The sequence below is a fragment of the Zerene cesonia genome, chromosome 16 (genome assembly GCF_012273895.1).
Source record: "Zerene cesonia ecotype Mississippi chromosome 16, Zerene_cesonia_1.1, whole genome shotgun sequence".
Taxonomy (NCBI): Eukaryota; Metazoa; Arthropoda; class Insecta; order Lepidoptera; family Pieridae; genus Zerene; species Zerene cesonia.
The window spans coordinates 286332-304965 of NC_052117.1; the positions used below are offsets into that span (position 1 = coordinate 286332).

General features: G+C 33.7%; 1 protein-coding gene across 1 annotated transcript; it reads right to left on the minus strand.

The window, feature by feature from the left end:
- Positions 1 to 1261: 1261 nt before the first annotated feature.
- LOC119832807 (xanthine dehydrogenase 1-like) lies at positions 1262 to 17717 on the minus strand. Its single transcript, XM_038356576.1, has 17 exons — positions 17650 to 17717; positions 10974 to 11131; positions 10468 to 10628; positions 9035 to 9411; positions 8360 to 8580; positions 7725 to 7827; positions 6954 to 7081; positions 5839 to 6129; positions 5412 to 5573; positions 5032 to 5160; positions 4445 to 4929; positions 4167 to 4350; positions 3846 to 4041; positions 2817 to 3583; positions 2521 to 2710; positions 1908 to 2021; positions 1262 to 1340 (listed from the first exon to the last, which is right to left on the minus strand). Exons 1-17 carry the CDS (start codon positions 17690 to 17692, stop codon positions 1270 to 1272), a joined length of 3780 nt encoding a protein of 1259 aa, XP_038212504.1. The 5' UTR covers positions 17693 to 17717; the 3' UTR covers positions 1262 to 1269.
- Between the last annotated feature and the right edge of the window lie 917 nt (positions 17718 to 18634).

The following is an 18634-nucleotide window of genomic DNA, read 5'->3' on the forward strand; positions in this document are numbered from 1 at the left end:
TCCCTTACCCCTTGAAAGTGGACAGCGCATTCGTAAAGACAGACGTTGCGAATTTTCATGGGCGGTGGTGTTTGCTTATCATCAGGCGAACCACCAACTCAATTGCCCGCTATGGCATAAAAAGTACATAGTACAGGTGGGATCTACACAAATTTTGTTACACTTTGGTGGTTGGGTACGAGACGAGTGAAGACCCAGGTTCCAGCTTGTGGACTTTAAAATATCGAATACATATTGATGAACTGCAATAACATGGCTTTTTATATGCTGTCGAGACAATAGACGCCAGGAAGGCGACACGAATGTCAACCGATAAAACATTTAACACCTTCTATAAAACTTACTTGGGCCGCTATCTATCCATGTTTAATTTTAATTTTTAGTTTTTATAGCATTGAAATGCTTTATAAATGAGAAATTTTTCAAAATTTCTTATCCATATTTATATACGAAAGTGATGTTAAGAACAATTTATAGGTTTAGCTCAAGAATGACTGACCGAATTTTAATGATATTTTATAATTTTCACCACATGGACTAGGTTAATAAAAAAGTAAACAAGTTAAATTAAATTTTTTGGTCTTATAGCTGTACTTTATAAATGAGAAATTTTTAAAGAGGGGAGTCCCTGGCAAATTAAACTGAAAGAGTAAAGACATTAGATTACTGTACCTACGCTATTAATTCTTTTATATTGTTCTAAGTATTATCAGCTAAATTACATTGGAAGCAAGAAAACATTGTTTTCATTACTATAGACCATGTGGAATTATTATAACCCAAAAACGCAATCCATTGCGTTGCTTGTTACTGTGTATTCAAAAGAATAATGTTCCAAGCTTCAATGTATTACGAGCAAAGTTTTCTATCGAATATAATATTTTGTTCAAACATCGAAGGAAGGGGGGGACAGGATATGAACGTAAATTGCTACCGAAAACCGGAAATAGTACCGGCTTTGTTGAAATAGAGCCATTCCGTTGGATTTTATTGTTTTCTAACTCATATTTTAATGAAAAAACGTATGTGTTGTGTAGACAGCACGTACGAAGTTAGAATTGAAAAGGAAATGGTTTGGAAAATTGAGAACATTTTTAATGGAATAATAAATAGAAATAAATTAATACAATTTCGCTAGGGGATTAAGATGGCCTGACGACGTATGTCGGAGATAGTAAAACTTACAAAATATTTGAAAATATTTATCGCACCAGAGATCAATGAAAATACAAAGAAAACATAAAAAAAAATTATATTTTAACATGTCAATTAGTAAAATTTGAAATCTTCTTTCCGGGTGGCACACGCAAGACATATTTTCTCTACTGTATATGGGCCGTCTGAAAATTATAACATTATAATTGTCGGTTGATAATGTCTATGAAGATTAAAAAACCCACTGAAGTGATTTTTTCTTAATATCTCATTTCAATAAATTTAAATTAATTCACAGAATAATATTTGTGTAAATATATGTATATGTTGTATGTAAATTTGATTGAATGTTTAAAAGTAACTGTTTTTCGTCCCGCTTATAGTTTAGCAGTATGCTCGTTACCTTTTACCGTGGTTGCCTGGAAGAGATCACTTCTAAGTGATAAGGCCGCCAAACAAATTGTACGCTTTATTTTAGTCATTATTATTATTATCTCTAAGTTTCCTTCTATGTACAATGTTGTTGAAGAGTTAAATAAATAAATAAATAAATAATAAATAATAAATAATATTTTTTAAGATCTAAACGTGACCAAATGAGAGGCGCCAGATTTCAATTTAAAAAATAGGCATTATATCGATTCATTCAGTAAAAACCTTTTGAGGTAACTAGCAGGTACTTGATAAGATCCACGTTAAATAGGTCAATCATGGTTTTCAATAAACGAAAAAAAAAAAATTAATACAATTACCTATGTCAAACCACTGGTTGCTAGGCAACCCAGTTTCCAACCTGGCCGCCACGATTGCTTCCCTCATTGTTATAGGCAAGACTACACCCATGCATGTAGCTGGTTCTCCAGTAGCTATAAAAAATTTGAAACATAGCATGTTATTAGGAAAAATATAGTTATAATGCAGCCAATATAAAGACGGTCTTGAGTGACGTATTCAGGCTCTTAACGAAATAATAATATTAGAAATTTTGAAAGAATAGAAAAAATTTGATCACGAGGCAGGATTCGAACCTGCGTATCTTGCCTAACCGTAGCAACGCCTAGCCTCTCGGCCACCCGTGATCCTGCCACAGTAATCGAATTTCTTCTACTCTTTCGGTTTCATGTGCCTAAGGGGCATTTTTTCTATTCTTTCAAAATTTCTAATTTATAAAGCATTTCAATGCTATAAAACTAAAAATTAAGAAATAATAATATTTTAATTTTACTCTTGCTTCATTTCACAATGAGTATCTCAACTACTAATATGAATAAAAGGATTATAAGAGGATTACAATTGGCTTAGAATTTGATATTTGATCAACAATACAAAGTGGAAGATGACCTAGAGAAAATTGGAATCAGTTACCTTTAGCTCCAAGAATAACATTATTACTAAAAGATTTCTTTCTAAAGTATATCCGGAAGTCTTGTGGTATATCTCTCGCTTGTGGTACCCAGTAGGTCCAAGTTCGATCTGTGAGCAGTTCTCCAGTGTCATCATAAACTAATTCCTCTGTAGTCCACAACCCTAAACCCATAACAAACGCACCTTCGACCTGTTTTTAAAAGTTTCAAATGAGAGCTGACAAAATTTATATCAATAGTAAGGTAAATAAGTGACAATAATTTGTATGTTCCAGATATGTAAATTTTAATTGTTACCTGACCAATATCTAGTTCAGGATTCACGCTACGACCAACATCCTCAATCAAGTCTACTCTAATTATATTCCATTCTCCTGTTAATACATCAATCTCTACTTCGGCGAGAGTTATTCCATATATGTTGTAATTCTGTATATCAGCCATACCTGTCATAGCGTGACATTGTAAATCTACTTCATTATCATACGCCTTTCTTATCAATTCTGCCCACGTTGGATTATCCATTTGTGCTTTAATAGGTTCAAGTCTATCTAATAATTGCTGGCAACATCTTTGGATACCTATTCCAACGTTTTGAGAAGTTATGCTTCCTCCGGATGCAAATGCATTCGGTGATATAACATTATCATTGGGTTTAATTTGTACTTTTTCTACAGGAATGTTGAGGTAATATGCACACATTTGAGCAGCTTTGGTATTAACTCCTTGGCCCATCTCGACTCCGCTATGCGTTACAATAACCGTACCGTCGTCGAAGTAGGCTGATAAGTTTACTTCGAAATATTGCGATCCAGATGGAGTCCATCTCAAAAAAGCGTGTCTCAATCCTCTCTTCTTCCATCTGTTCTCAGAATTAAATTTATCAACTGCAACTTTCCTGTCCTCGTATTGGGAATTAGTTTTCAGAGTGGTTAGAAGTTCGTTTATATCATTATGCTTTTCTGTGTCCAAATTGGCAAGACGAACGTTCAGTGGATCAAGATTCATTTCATATGCAATTCTTTCCATTAACAATTCAGCCATTGCAATATTTTCTAAGGAACCTGTGGAAATAAAAATAAAGCATTATTTTGCTTAACTTGAGTTATAGTATAATCTAAAGTAATTTAAGAAACACTTGTATAAAGATTTATGTGCCTGTTAGAGTATAATAGGGTATAATGTTTCAAATATGATTTTAAATAAAATTCGTTCTCAGCTCTTGTGTTATTAGGTGTAAGGTAAATGACCCTTTTTGAAAAAAATATAAATATTCATATAACATAATTCCTATAAATATGTATCTTTAAATTCCAATATTCTTACCTGGTGATCTACACCACGTATGCGATGTAGAATCTGTGACAGTATCGTATGATTTGTAATTCCACGCAGCTTTATCATAACAATTATAGAAAACGTCAACACCAAGCATAGTTAGAGGCTCGTCAATAATATACCCGTTATCCTCATAAAGGTTATAATTATTGTACTGTATGACACCTTGTGCATTAACTCCGACCTGAATAAATTGTTATTTTAGACCAGTTTAACCATTTTATGTATATTACTAGATTTTGAAGATGTTAGAAGTATTCACCAACAATATTTTATTATAAAGTTTGAGTTTGAGTTCAAAAAACGTACCTCAAAAGACGTAGAACAGGGAAATCTTTTGCCAACAGCTCGCATGTTAGTCCGCAGTGACTGAATAAAACGACATGGTCTGTTTAATTTATGTGACACCAAACTACAAGCCGCTGCAACCTGATTGGATCGTGATATTTTTAATCCATAAGCACCACCCAATCTACTCACGGAAACGTCTATCCTGAAATATATCGTTATAATTGACAGAATTATGTAAGCTTATATTTCAGAAGATAGCTGAATGTTTTTATCCAAACTTTTCATGAGTTACTCACTTATTTTGTTGAATATTCAATACCCTCGCTACTACTCTGTGAACTGCATCAATCCATTGTGTTGCAGGATATATTCTAAGTCCTACTTCAGTAGGATGGGTTACACAAACAAGAGTTTCCATACAAAAATGATATTGTCCTCGAGACGTGTTTTCTCCTTTTATTACTTTTACTACATCGTTCCCAGTTTTAGTTGCGTTTGAAGAGGAGAATAGTGTGTTCCTATTTGTATCGTTTTTTGCTTCTTTGATATCTTGAACTGGTTTTTTAACATTTGAGTATGTAACTTTGACCAGAGTTGCAGCTCTATCAGCTATTTGTTGTGTCTCAGCAACAATGATTCCGAGGGGTTGGTTGAAATATTTTACGTCCCTTTCACATAAAAACTCTTCGTTGCTCGTGTAAAAAATGCTTGGCGCTGGTGTGAAACTATTTTGTCCAGGTATGTCTGAAGCGCTATAGAATGCTATTACACCTGGTTCTGCCTGGAAATAATAAAATATTTTTTACAACAGGCTTTAAAAATAAACTATCTTCAACAAATATTGGGTGCAATGTGGTTGCAATACTCAAAAATTGTGACTCACTAAAGCATTACTGGCGTCAATGTTTTCAATTGTTCCTAAAGCCACAGTACTCAATACAAATGTGGCGAACACTTCTTTGGGAATAGCTGGAATATCTTCCGTGTATTTCGCCTCACCCGCGCATTGTACCTAAAATAATACTTTATATTATTGTACATAAATATGAGGTGAGGCTCAACATTTAATTGGCAAAAATGTCAGGGAGTTGTTTTTATTATCAAGGTTTATGTTGAAATTTTCGAAAGACATACATGTTGTATCTCCAGACACCAACAAACACATTGTCATATTTACAAGAAAAAAAAAATGTAACAAATGTTTAATTGTAAATACAGCACACGAATTACAATAATTTATCTCTCTATCTATTTCTATCTTACCAGACCATCGAATTTAGGAGTAGGCTGATTTAGTGGCCACAACGATGGATTCGTGTCAAATATTTGCCTGCCATCAGACAGTCCTCGTGATTCGCGAACTCGAACAGATCCTGATCTATATTGGGGAGCTAGTATATTTTGTGGACAGAGTGACATCAAGCCCTGCAAAAGGGGCAAATTCTGTTATAATTTCCATTTACAATTTTCGTCTTGTAAATCGTCATGTTTGTATAGTTATATCATAAACTACGCACTTACAATGCTTTTCTCATTTTATAATTTCCATACTTTGTTTTTAAACTGCTATTTAGAATCGTAAAATCGTTTTAAAATTTATAGCTAAAGAAGTGTCGTCATTCCGTTGCTTCATCCGAACTTTGTCATTATCATCGTTGCAATCAATGATAATAAAAAATAATAAGCTTACCTTATAAAACAGACCTAACCCCAACTTCCTGCGATACTCCACAGACGGTTCGGGAGGATTCTCAGTGACAACCATTTCTTTATCTAGCACACTGATAGCACCTTGTAGCGTCTCGTTTGTAAAGAGCTTCTTACCGATGAGGTATCTTTCAGTTAGATTTGCTCTAATAAAAGCTGTTGATAGACCTCCATATACAATACGACAATCAGATACTTTGTCGTCATAGGTGTTTATTTTGTATAAGAATCCAGCGTGCACAATAGCGTGTGCGTTTTGAGAGCGAGGCATTATCTAAAAATGTACCATATATTACCATACATAATATAATAGTCAAGAATTATCTCTATATATATATAAAATTCTCGTGTCACAATGTTAGTTACCATACTCCTCCGAAACGTCTGGACCGATTCTCACGAAATTTTGTGTATGTCGGGTAGGTCTGAGAATCGGCCAACATCTGTTTTTCATAGCCCTAAATGATAGTAAATGATAGAGTAAGACAGAGCACAGCGTTTTCCGGGTCAGCTAGTATTATGTAATATCAATATATTATCAAGAATGGTTAAATACGCGGCTTATACTCCAAGAGAAAAACAGCTCATTTTCGATACAACCTCATAATATATTATTTTAATCCTAAAGTAAGTTGATCAGTGAAGCAGACTTTCGTATTGACGATTAAGAGTTATTTTTCGACGGCTTAAGATTTAAAATTATCCCAGATAGATATAATTTATCACCGTTTATCGTAGTATATCCTCATTATGTAGTTGTGTGTTTTTTTTGTCTGGATATATATGGCTATGTGTGAGTTTCGTTAAAATTTACTCTTATAATTATAAAATTTCTTGTATAATAATTTGTGGTAATCGAGCACGCTTCGGCACGAATTGGGCCAGCTCGCACCGGGGAAGTACCACACCTTCCCAGTCCTTTCCTTTATTCCTTTCGTCAATCCTTCCATTAAATCCCAGTCCAATTTGAAGTCGGCAATCCATTTGTAGAGGCGACCTTACACATCTCCAAATGTTCATGGGCGGTGGTAGCGCTTACCATCAGGCGATCCACCAGCCTCATAGCCGACTATGACAAAAAAAGTATGTTTCGCTTACCTTATAAGTGACTATTTTGTTTTGATCATTCAGAGGAGGTAAAAGAACATTAAGGATAACCTTTCCCTTCATGTCTTCTTTTAAAAACCGCTGCATACTTATCTTATTGACCCTGCCGCTATCGTTTACTAAAAAGAAGCAAAAAACATAATTGATTTGCGTAAACTGTATTACTATGTTCCATATCAATATGTTTATTTTAATTTCCGTTGATATTTGAATATGATTAAAGATATAAAAGAATACGTATTTTGTCAACGTTTGTTTATAATATTTGAACATGTTGCTAGATTTCTTGTTTTGTACGAATGTGGTTTAATGGATGACCCTGAATTATTAAAACATTTTATTATTTATTTACACAGTTGTTATATGTAAGACGAATGTAAATACGGAATAGCAGTGGCGTCTTAGTAATAGAGGCTTCCAGCTTCAATCATAGATGTTCAAATTCATACGGTTACTTTAAAAAATAACTTAACCGCCTCCAAATTTTCAGAATTAGACCAAGTTTAATTAAGACCTCATGGGACCACCACCAGCATCAGTTTTCAAATAAAAAAGAATCATTAAAATAGATTCACGCAGTCGATACATCTAAGACGGGAAAAAATAAAGTCGATTTGAGAGCCTCCTTATTTGAAGTCGGTTGATTTATTTGCATTCTATCCATATTACTACGGGTTGATTGAGTTAATGAAAATACTGTCTCTCATTCAGGAAAAAAGGACTAAAGATAATATGTATTATTAAAGTTTATAAATTACTTACAAATGCTTAGTTCAGCTCCTACTGTATTGAATAGCAAGAAGATATCCGAATTGAAATCATTGTGTTTGTTCTTTATCATAAGATTGCCAGCTACTGTTCCAATCTATAAAATCAAACAATTCAATAATTTAATATGACCACATTTTCTAAGTGTATTCAACTATACATAACTGATGAATGCAATTCTTATTCTTATAAGAAGAAAACACAACAAGTACGACAGTCCCCCCCCCTTGTACCCTAAATCTGCTAATAAAAATGCTTCCATTGTGTCTCAATTGGTTGGTATTGTTTCGTGTTCGTCGAATGATTTGAAAGAAAGAAAGAAACATTTATTTGGTAGTCTGATAAATATTTTTGATGGATAGTGTTTCATTAAAATACATATCATAATCATAATTGGCATGGGAAACTTATAATCATGGGATGTTATCGTTGGCAGATCTGAGATTTGTTTAGATGAGTCCATTATGACTACCATTTCGTTGGTTATGTTAAAGATAGGTCAATTGAATTGTAATAGACTGTCATTTGAATGCTAATAGTGTGTCATTTTACTAGGATAGCAGACTTAGCCAACTGATTAATAAACGTACACTTTTCTAAAATTAATTAATATAAACGATACTACTTACATTCTTAACCGGTATATGTGCGACTAATTTCAAATGTTCATTGAACGTGTTCAAATAACTGAAGTAGTCAGTTTTAGCTATTTCGTCAAACGTATCCATAACATCAGTCAGGGTGTTACCAGCACCGAGCACAAGATTCTGGTCCATGTAGTAACCTTTCAAGGTTGCTACAGCTGATATATCTATTAGAAGGCGAGGATATTCGAGTATGGGGTATACACCTAGAAACCAAATAAGTTTAATGAGTAACGTATTTAAAGTATTATGTTTAGAACATAAATAAAAGTATTGTTTGAATCTGTGAAATAGCAACACTGCCGTCCACTAGTTTTTTATCATGCACTTGGCCTTTCAAACATAAAAAAAACCATTAAAATGTTGTATTCTATACATGTCTTAATTAAAAAAAAAATTCCCACCCACGACTTGGTGTAGGGAAAAAGATACTCTGAAGTTACTACCGCATAGCTCCATTCCCGTAGGATTATCTCAGGTTTAAAACTGTCTCTTTACCAATTTTTATTTTAATTGGTCTAGTAGTTTTGCCAAGAACAAGAGACAGACACAGAGTTAATTCGAATCATTTAATTTTGAAATTAAATTATAATGATAAATGGCAAATAAAAAGAAAGACAATTAACATAATGGGTTTAAGAAGAATGGTTTTATCTTTACCTTTAGCAGTATTCCCAGCTACCAGCATATACGAGTCAGTGCCATGGGCATCTAGGATCCTGAACACATCAGTAATATCTTCGACTCTATACCAGTCTCTGTTGTCACTTAATTTGATATGAATGACGCTGGATTGCTTGACATCTTCTTTAGAAACAACACACCAATCGTACTCGTCGCAGGTTTTGGAGCAGACGTCACCGGTCTTTTTGCAAACGCTCAGGTCTTCTATATCAAGTATGGGGTAAGGATCGGGGGAATCTTTCGCGAACTTCTTGAAGGCTTCTATGATAGGCCGATAGCCGGTACACCTGCAGACGTTGCTTGCTAACGATTGTTCTATTTCCAGCATGGTCAAACTCTTCTTGTTCAGGAGGCTAGAATTACGCGAAATCGATCAGATTGCAGGCCATATGTTCTGTTGATACCTAAAAATCTTTAATAACGAAGTGAATATACGTTTTTTGTATACATTGCATTGTGTTTAAATGTCAAATTCCATGACTCATACTGCATTTAAAGTGCAGACATCAAAAAAATACTAAATACTCTATGAAAAAAATACCTACAATCGAGTTTATTGTATTCTTAACATTTGTAACGATTGATCTTCTAAAATTAATCGCCATATTTCAAAGTTTTATTTCACCGAAATGCTTTCGTGAATCACAGAGACTATGTTCTATTTCTTTATTTTATCTTTATTAGCAAAAAGTAAACATTAAACTCTCTTGAGTTAAATTCAATTTCATTTGACCCAGCCATTTGATAAAACCGCTCGTAAGAAACTAACAGATGGACAATATTTTAATGTCCCGATGTCAATATTAGTATTATATTTTAACGTAACGTAACAAAATTTTAAAGTTACGCACAGACTTTTTTACAATCCAAATAAAACTTTATTCTGAAGCTTTATTTTGCGAAAGAGTAATTTGAATCGAGAGGTGTGGGTAAAACCTAAAACTACTTAAATTTATGTTAACATTACCTACATTTAATTGTGATTTAAGAGTATTATATTATGATTGGTTGTTATTTATAGTGAAGGTCACTTGGCCAGCGCGATGGATTAAGGCATGAACCCTTGTAGGAGGTCCTAGTCCCTGCAGTGGGAACATGGGCTGATGATGAATAGTGCAGAGATTTGGCAGCAATCACTCCTGATACCATCATCGTATATGCATATATGCGCTCAAAGGTAAGGCATGTACGATCATATTCTTACTAACTAATAGTAATGTTATAAATGCGAAAGTATGTCTGTTTATCTTTCAAGTCACAATGCAGCGATTCTATATGATTTTTGTGTCTGGAGATAGCTTGCTAGAAAGTGACAGACTGTTTTTAAACGCGTAAAAAATTTTTCCCATGGGTTTGGTTGCGTTCCCCTTTGGCTATGCGGCGCAACCCGCGGGCGGACAATTACTTACCTATACAAAGCCATCACCCATCCAGGGCTGCAATATCCACACTGCGATCCATTGTTTTCATAAAGAGCCTTCTGTAGGGGGTGGTACCCCATCAGTTTGTTGCCAATCTTTTCAATGGTAGTGATCTCCCAGCCATGGCATGACGTCACAGAGACTAAACACTGCGAAGGAAAATAGAATTTTTGGAATGAAATATGGTTTTTAATAAAGAACATTGCACGGTACATAGCCAGAAGAAATGGTTGATTTCCAACATCAATCTACAGAAGAAAATAATCTAAACAGAGGTAGAGCCTCTATTAATGCGTTACCCGCATAAAGGGATAAAAAGGTGAGGTTTTAAGTTGTTATGTTTTTTCTTTCCTTTTGCTTTTAATTGAAAGAAAATAAATCCCACTCTTCTTTCGGTTCGAAGCTCCAGCCGTCTGTGGAAGTACTCCAGCAGTGATGTGTTCGAACTGATCTCGCACCCCTCTGGAAGTGACTGGTGTTAACGTCCAACTCACCGCATTAACAGCTTCAGTGGGAGCGCCAGGGTGCTTGGCGACGCTGACGACGCAGGCGCCGCAGCCGCCCTCCTGGCACATGTACTTGGTGCCGCGCAGCTCCAGCCATCTGCGGAGGTACTCCAGCAGCGACGTGTCCGAGCTGATCTCGCATCCGACTGGGGAAGTCATATCAATATTTAAAGGAAAGTCAAGCATTAAATTAATATGTGTGATAAAATAATTTGATTCTTTCTTCAGGAAACAATTGTTATCTTTTAACATAATCTATATCCAAAGATAATAAACCTAAGATGTTATAGATACTATGTTCACACGTCATGGCAATACGAAAGTCAGGTAATTGCCCGACTCCATGTTGCTAATGAAAAATGCAACATTCTGTGACATTTGAGACTTAATCATTTTTTTATATTTAACCCACAATGACGTAGACACCCAGATACTATTTACAAAAATGGTTTCAATCTTTACCTATTACCACATAAAATATAATTCTATACTGGTACTGTTACATACAAACTAATACCAAAACAATACCATTTGGTTTGTTTGTACATAGTTCATTCTAGAATGAACTATATATGAACTATGGCTCTGAATTTGTGAAATACATCTAAATAACTTCACACATTTGCCCGAAGAAATTCATTCATTTATTAAATTTAATATTTATTTACAGTTATCTTAAGAGACGTGTTATTGGACCGGTTGTAAGTTAAGATCACGGCACGAAAATAAACTGGTTTAATGCACTTTTTGTGGGCTGCCGTAATTAGTGTTGAAGTAAAAAGCGATTCGTATAGAGTTATCTCATCGTAATTGAGACCTATTGTTATAAAAATTCTCCTTTGTAAGAAATAAAACATTGGTATTATGTTATTTAGAATAGCGATAAACATAAAAAAGGAGTTAAGTTAAAATGTAAATGGTAAAATAAATAAAAAATTTAACAATTGGTTTTTTTATCTGTGTATTCGAATGAAAAATTCAGACATTGAAACATTGAGTCTAACGCTAATTTCATGTGGTAATTAAAGAAAGAGAAATTGCAGGCAGCTAGCTTGTACATTATGAAATGGTTTAATGCGAAGACATGATTTATTATTACTAGAATATGTAATTAACTAAGTAATAACACCTTTCGTGTGCATACAGTAAGTATGTTAACCTTGCGCGTGCGTTAAGTGGTTGTATTACACGCCAAATTAAAACAAAACCAATTATAGCTAACAAGCTTCTGCCCGCGACTTCGCACGCGTTAAATTCGGAGTATAACCCCCCCTAGTTTTCTATGTCTTTATACATATAAATCTTCCTCTTATAGAGTGATTTAAGAGGAATGTTTATATGTGTAATGACATCTTTTAAAATGCGAAGCCGCGGGCAAAAGCTAGTTGTTAATGTATATGTACATAGTTTAGGACTGATTTAATCAATCGTCAAAACTCGTTCAGTTGAACTAAGTTCTACACACACGAGTTATTGTCAGCCCTAAACATAATAAAAGACAAGCTAATTTGACCATTAAAAGTGATTTTAAAACCGATTTATTCATTATATTATATATCGAGCGTGGTCACGGGGAGACTGACTCAGTGTTCGAAACGTCGGGTTATAATGAATAAAGCGCGTTTAAAATCCGTTTTAAAAGTCTTTAATTTCTAAACGAATAATACTCGCGTAAAATTAAACACAAGAAAATACTACATTAAAACCGAGTTCACATTAATAGCAAATAGTAAGATTCCTTAAATATCTGTTTAATTAGAAACTAATCTGCATAAAAACCTTCTTTTACAAACTAATTTCGTCTTTCTATAATAGTGATAATGGTCGTAATTAATAATACATAATTTCATATATACACAACATTTCGTTATATAATTTAAATCACACTAAACAGTAACATAGATTATTTATATGCGTTCATACTTATCAAACGACAAAACACGCATATTCAGAATTGGAACCCGCTTCTGCCTGAAGTCTGTTCGATTTACGTATCAAACGCAATTCCAGGCGTTTAAGCTTGTATATAAATGGCGTTTCAGGAAAGTTGGTCCTTAGATATCAACGTAATTAAATGCAAGTTTGCCATTATCAATTTATTCGAATCTCTTTCTTATCTGTTGATGGCTTTAGACTATTTACCAAAATATATTGTACACACAACTAGCTTTCCCCCACGGCTTAGCTTGCTTATATCGCTTATTGGAAATCCCCACGGGAAATATTTAGAAGCCTATATCACTCTCTAGCTTTCTACCATCTCTATACAAGAATCATATCATTAAATTACTCCGTTACCTCGAGAACGAAAGAGAAGCAAAAAAACAGACTTTCTCATTTGTAATACTATTTGCATGCGGCGTCGCTTGCTGAAACATATTAAGGAAACGACAGACAGTCTCGGGGAATACCGGAAAATACTAACATACAGAGTTATTTTCGCATTTATAATAATAGGGATTAGTAAGAGTACCGTAGTAACTACAGAGTTTTTTGCCGGCTCTTCTCTGTAGTAATTGCTTTCCCGACAGGTGCTAAATTTATACTATTACTAGCTGACCCGTCAAACGCTGTTCTGCCTTATGCTTATCAATTATTGGTATGAAAAATAGATGTTGGCCGATTCACAGACATACCTAATATGAACACAAAATTTCATAAAAATAGCTCCAGCCGTTTCGGACGAGTTCGGTAACTAACATTGTGACACGGTAACAAGATTCAAAGTGCTCCTATAAGAAGTCTAATTGAATAAAGAAACGTTTGAGTTTGAGTTTGAGTTTGAGTTTGAGTTTGAGTTTGAGTTTAAGAATAAAAGTAAAATGTATTTACGGCTGAATATAAAAATTTTACTATGAAGAAGTTGCCAGAAACTTTTACGTAGAAATAATTGTTTATCATATTTAGAAAACCAGTTTTAAGCAGGTAATTTATTTAATGCATTGAATATAACAATTAAACCACAGATAACATAATATAGTAGATATTACGCAATTATTCCATTTAAATATTTTATACGTAAAATAAATTAAAATAATCATCACTGCTCGAAACGGTGAAGGAAAACATCGTGAGGAAACCGGCGTGTCTGAGAATCAAAAAATCGACGACATGTGACATCTGCCAACCCGCACTTGGCCAGCGTGGTAGATTATGGCCTAAACCCTCATAGGAGGCCTGTGATGATGATGAAAATAAAATATTTGGGACAACTACGGACATAGGACAAAATGATTGTAGAATAAATTACATATATTTTTTTAAATTTAACAAATAACTTTAAATACATATTCGAATCGAATCGATCGTTGTGTTAATGTTAGTGTTTGAAAAACTATTTTTCAAAAAATTTATTCGAACATTTATTTATTTTTTTTTTACTTTCTTTAATTTTTTAGTCATAGTCGGCAATGGTGGTGTGCCTGATGCTAAGCGCTACCACCACCCATGAACATTTGGAGAGGCATAAGGTCCATTGAAGATTACGCCTCTACAAATGGATTGCCGACTTTAAATTGGGAAGAGATTAAGAAAGGATTGTCGAGAGGAATAAAGGAAAGGACTAGGAATTGTAAGGAAAAGGATATGGGCCTCCGCCCCCCCCTCCTCTCACTGAACGAAACACAGCAAAACAGTTATATATATATTAACAACTCAGCCAAATTGACAAATTTTCTTCACCGATTTCGTATTACGCCTTCGTATTTCAAACAATTAAATACGTAATAATTTAAACTGTCATTACGTTATCAAATGGGGGGTTTTAAGTATATTTATACGTGACTCTATTAGCGTAGAATTAACCTAACACAAAATGTATAATATGCCTTATTTGTAATGAGATTAATTATGGTAAACCCACACACTCTTCACACGCACACATGTGTATCATAGTTTATATTTACACAATCCAGAAACTGGTATCTTACTAATATTTTTCTTTTTGTATTTGATAGGGAATTTAGAGTGTTACCTCCCCTGCGGATGTCAATGACTTTTTTTGGTAAATAATAATCATATTTCAACTGATTAACCCGGATAAAGAGGGGACAAGAGACAAAAAAAACATAACATGTTAGTGATTAAAACATCAGCTATCAGAAAATAGGTCAAGCCTAAATGAGAATTAAATATAATAAAAAAACAACTATAAAGATCGGTAAACACATCGACAAGTGTTTTTTATTTATTTATTTATTTATTTATTTACACTTTAATGTACAATACACATACAGTTAACAAAACCAATAAACAATATCTATTGTACAATTTGGCGGCCTTATCGCTTTGAAGCGATTTCTTCCAGGCAACCTTTGGATACAGGAAATATAAATTTTAGAAAGGTGAAAAAAACATACAAGAAAGTGTACAAATATATAGAAAAGAAATTAATGCATATAGGAGCAAGGATAGTATAAAATGCAGTAAAGAGAGATAAATAATAGAGGAGAGAAAAGCAATATAACGTAGAACAGAGTCAAAAACAACATTATGGAGATAGAAAATAATCCTTAACAAGAGATTTAAATGTATATAAAGATTGGGCTTGCTTAATCGTTGTTGGTAGTGAGTTCCACAATCTTACGGCTTGTACGGTAAATGAAGAATCATAGAATTTAGATGTGTGAACAGGCATACAATGTTTTGTTATAGAAATACGTTTACATGTGTTATATATTTCCAAAATAATATCGTTACAAATAAACAGTCAATTCCAATTTACTTGAATAGATAAAATATATAATGGCGTTTTGAATAATTGGTTGTTTAATTAAAATGTAGACAATGAAAATAGTTATTCAACTGTTTTAATACCATAATCACACAAAATTTTAATGTATACACAATTGACTTCTCTGGGATAGCAATCAACAAACTCAATGGAATCCTAATTCATAATAGAAATATTTCTATATCTTTCTTTATAATTTCGAAATTAAGACTTTCTATCGGATTTTAAACGCGATTTATTCATTATATTATTAAACCGACGTTTCGAACATTACAGCGAGCGTGATCAAATCGCATTTAAATACCGTTAAAATGTATTTAATTTCTAAATTGTTCTTTCTAATTGTTATCTAGACAGTAATCTATATCTGTGCTCAATTGCATTCAGATCTGTTCAGCTGTTTCTGCATGAAAGAGTAACAAATATCTAAGGTCACCATCACATATGTAGGGATGCTTGATTTATCACATCTTCAATACAACGCCGTAATCATAGAATAAAACAAACTCGCTTTCTCTGTCTCTATGTCCCTATGTATGCTTAAATCTTTAAAACAGCGCAACGGATTTTGATGGGGCTTTTTTCAATAGATAGAGTGGTTCAACAGGAAGGTTTATATGTATAGAATCTATTTAACTACTCCAAATTTATCTCACTATTTAAATTGAACTCCAAAAGCTAGTAAAGTTATGTACGAAAATTCAACTTACTGCAATATTGGTTTTGATTGATTTATAATTAAATTGGTTTAAAAAAATAAATAATATATAAAATCTAAAAATTTACGAAGGGCTATTAAGAGCCGAAAATTGTTAAAACTGTGTTACGACCATACAAAAGTGCTTGCATAAGTCTAATAGAATAAATAAATGTTTGATTTATTTTTATGTCACAGTCGGCAATTAAGCTGGTGAGACGCCTGATGGTAAGCGCTACCACTGCCCATGAACGTTTGTAGAGGCGTAAAGTCGATTCGACATACGTCTCAAAAAATGGATTGCCGACTTTAAATTGGGAAGGGATTAAGAAGGATTGGCGAGAGGAATAAAGGAAAGGACTGGGAAGGGGAAGGAAAAGTTTGCATCTATGGTTGCGAGTTTTGGATTAAGATCAGACGTTAGTCTACTCACGACAGGATTAGTTTTGCGTATTTACATCGTATATCATAAATAACTCCTATTGTTCGTGGTGTGATATTAATTTTATAACCTAACTAGCTGCGGCCCGCGGTTTCACCCGCGTAAGCTCGTATCCCATAGGAATATCGGGATAAAAAGTTGCCTATATGTTATTCCAGTTGTCCAGCTATCTACGTACCAAATTTCATTGGAACCGTTTCAGTAGTTTTCGCGTGAAAGAGCAACAAACACATACACATCCTTACAAACTTTCGCATTTATAATATTAGTAGGACTAAATCAATGGACTATTCAAGCTTAATGAAATGTTCAATTTAAAACTATTCTGGAGATTCGATCGATCAAACAAACAAGCTTCATAAAACCCCACTCATATAATAAACTAGCGATTCACCGCGGCTTCGCCAGTGTTATCTCTACATAGTATAAACAAAGCTATCTGACGTCTGTAACAAAGCTATCTGTGTGTCTGTATGTTAATATCTTTTAAATTACGCAACACATTTTGATGTTTTTTTGAATAGATAGAGTGATTCAAGAGGAAGATTTATATGTATTATATGTATGTAATTGCACTCGTGCAAAACCGGGGCGGCTCGCTAATATATTATATAGCCTACTCACTCAGGGGTCGAAATATACAAAGGTGAAATAATTTCAAATCCATCCAGTAGTTCCTGGGATTAGCGCGTTCATACAAACAAACTCAAAGCTTTATATTATTAGCTCAGATAAAACCGTAGATCATTTAGATTTTTGGAAAACAATATAAATAAGTATAAAATTAACATACCGGTATATTCTTTGTCATTAACTTTAAACTTAACACGATCCATGTCTTCACAGCACTGCAAGCACTTACTTAGTGAGCGCAACTTAATGCGTATGTCACCACCCCACTACTTTGATGTGTTTTTGTAGTGAGTGTATGGTGTATGGTGGATGGTAGTCTTACTACTAGATAGAACAAAATTATCCCTATAGAATAGAAGAGAAGCAGTGTCGTAGTAAGAATTCCTAGAATGAATTCCACTGAACTGAGAAACCTAAACAGTAACAGAATATATACGGAATTTATAATTTGTATATCTCAAAGGTCATGAGTGAGCGTAGAAGCGAGTGAACCTGGGTTCGATTCCCAGTGGGGACTAATAAAAGTCTAGTTGGACACAGAAGGTTGATCTATTTGTTGAGAATGCAGGGACATACAAGGAAATTCACTTACATTTATATTATTTTCATAATTGAATCGCTAAGATAAATGCAAGTGTTAAAAAGTCGACTATTGTAGGATAAGTTATCTTTTATAAATATGAAAAGTAGGATAATTGAGCCACCAAAGTGTGAAAGTTAAAAAACTATACGAAAAAAGAATAATAATAAAAATATTATTAAGATGCACTAACATTCTCATTTGAGTTGATAGATGGCGCTAAACACAATGCTTAAATCAAATCTTGTTCAGCGCCATCTGTTATATTCTTATTCAAACACTAAAAATCGATTTACTATTGATTCATAGTAGAATTTCTGGTAATATCTGGTGGTGTCCATAGAGGCCGCTGTTCAACACATATTTTTGTTATCATAATTATAATTTTTTTATATCAAACTTGCTGACCTACTGTTCAACCTTACTCTTATCGTTTAGTGGTATGAAAAGTAGATGTTAACTGATTGTCAGCCCTGTCGCCACCTTTTTTTTGCAATTAAAGTACGTTAGTTATTGTAGGTAGGAAAAAAAGTACATTGGTTCAAAATAAAGTACTACAATTTAT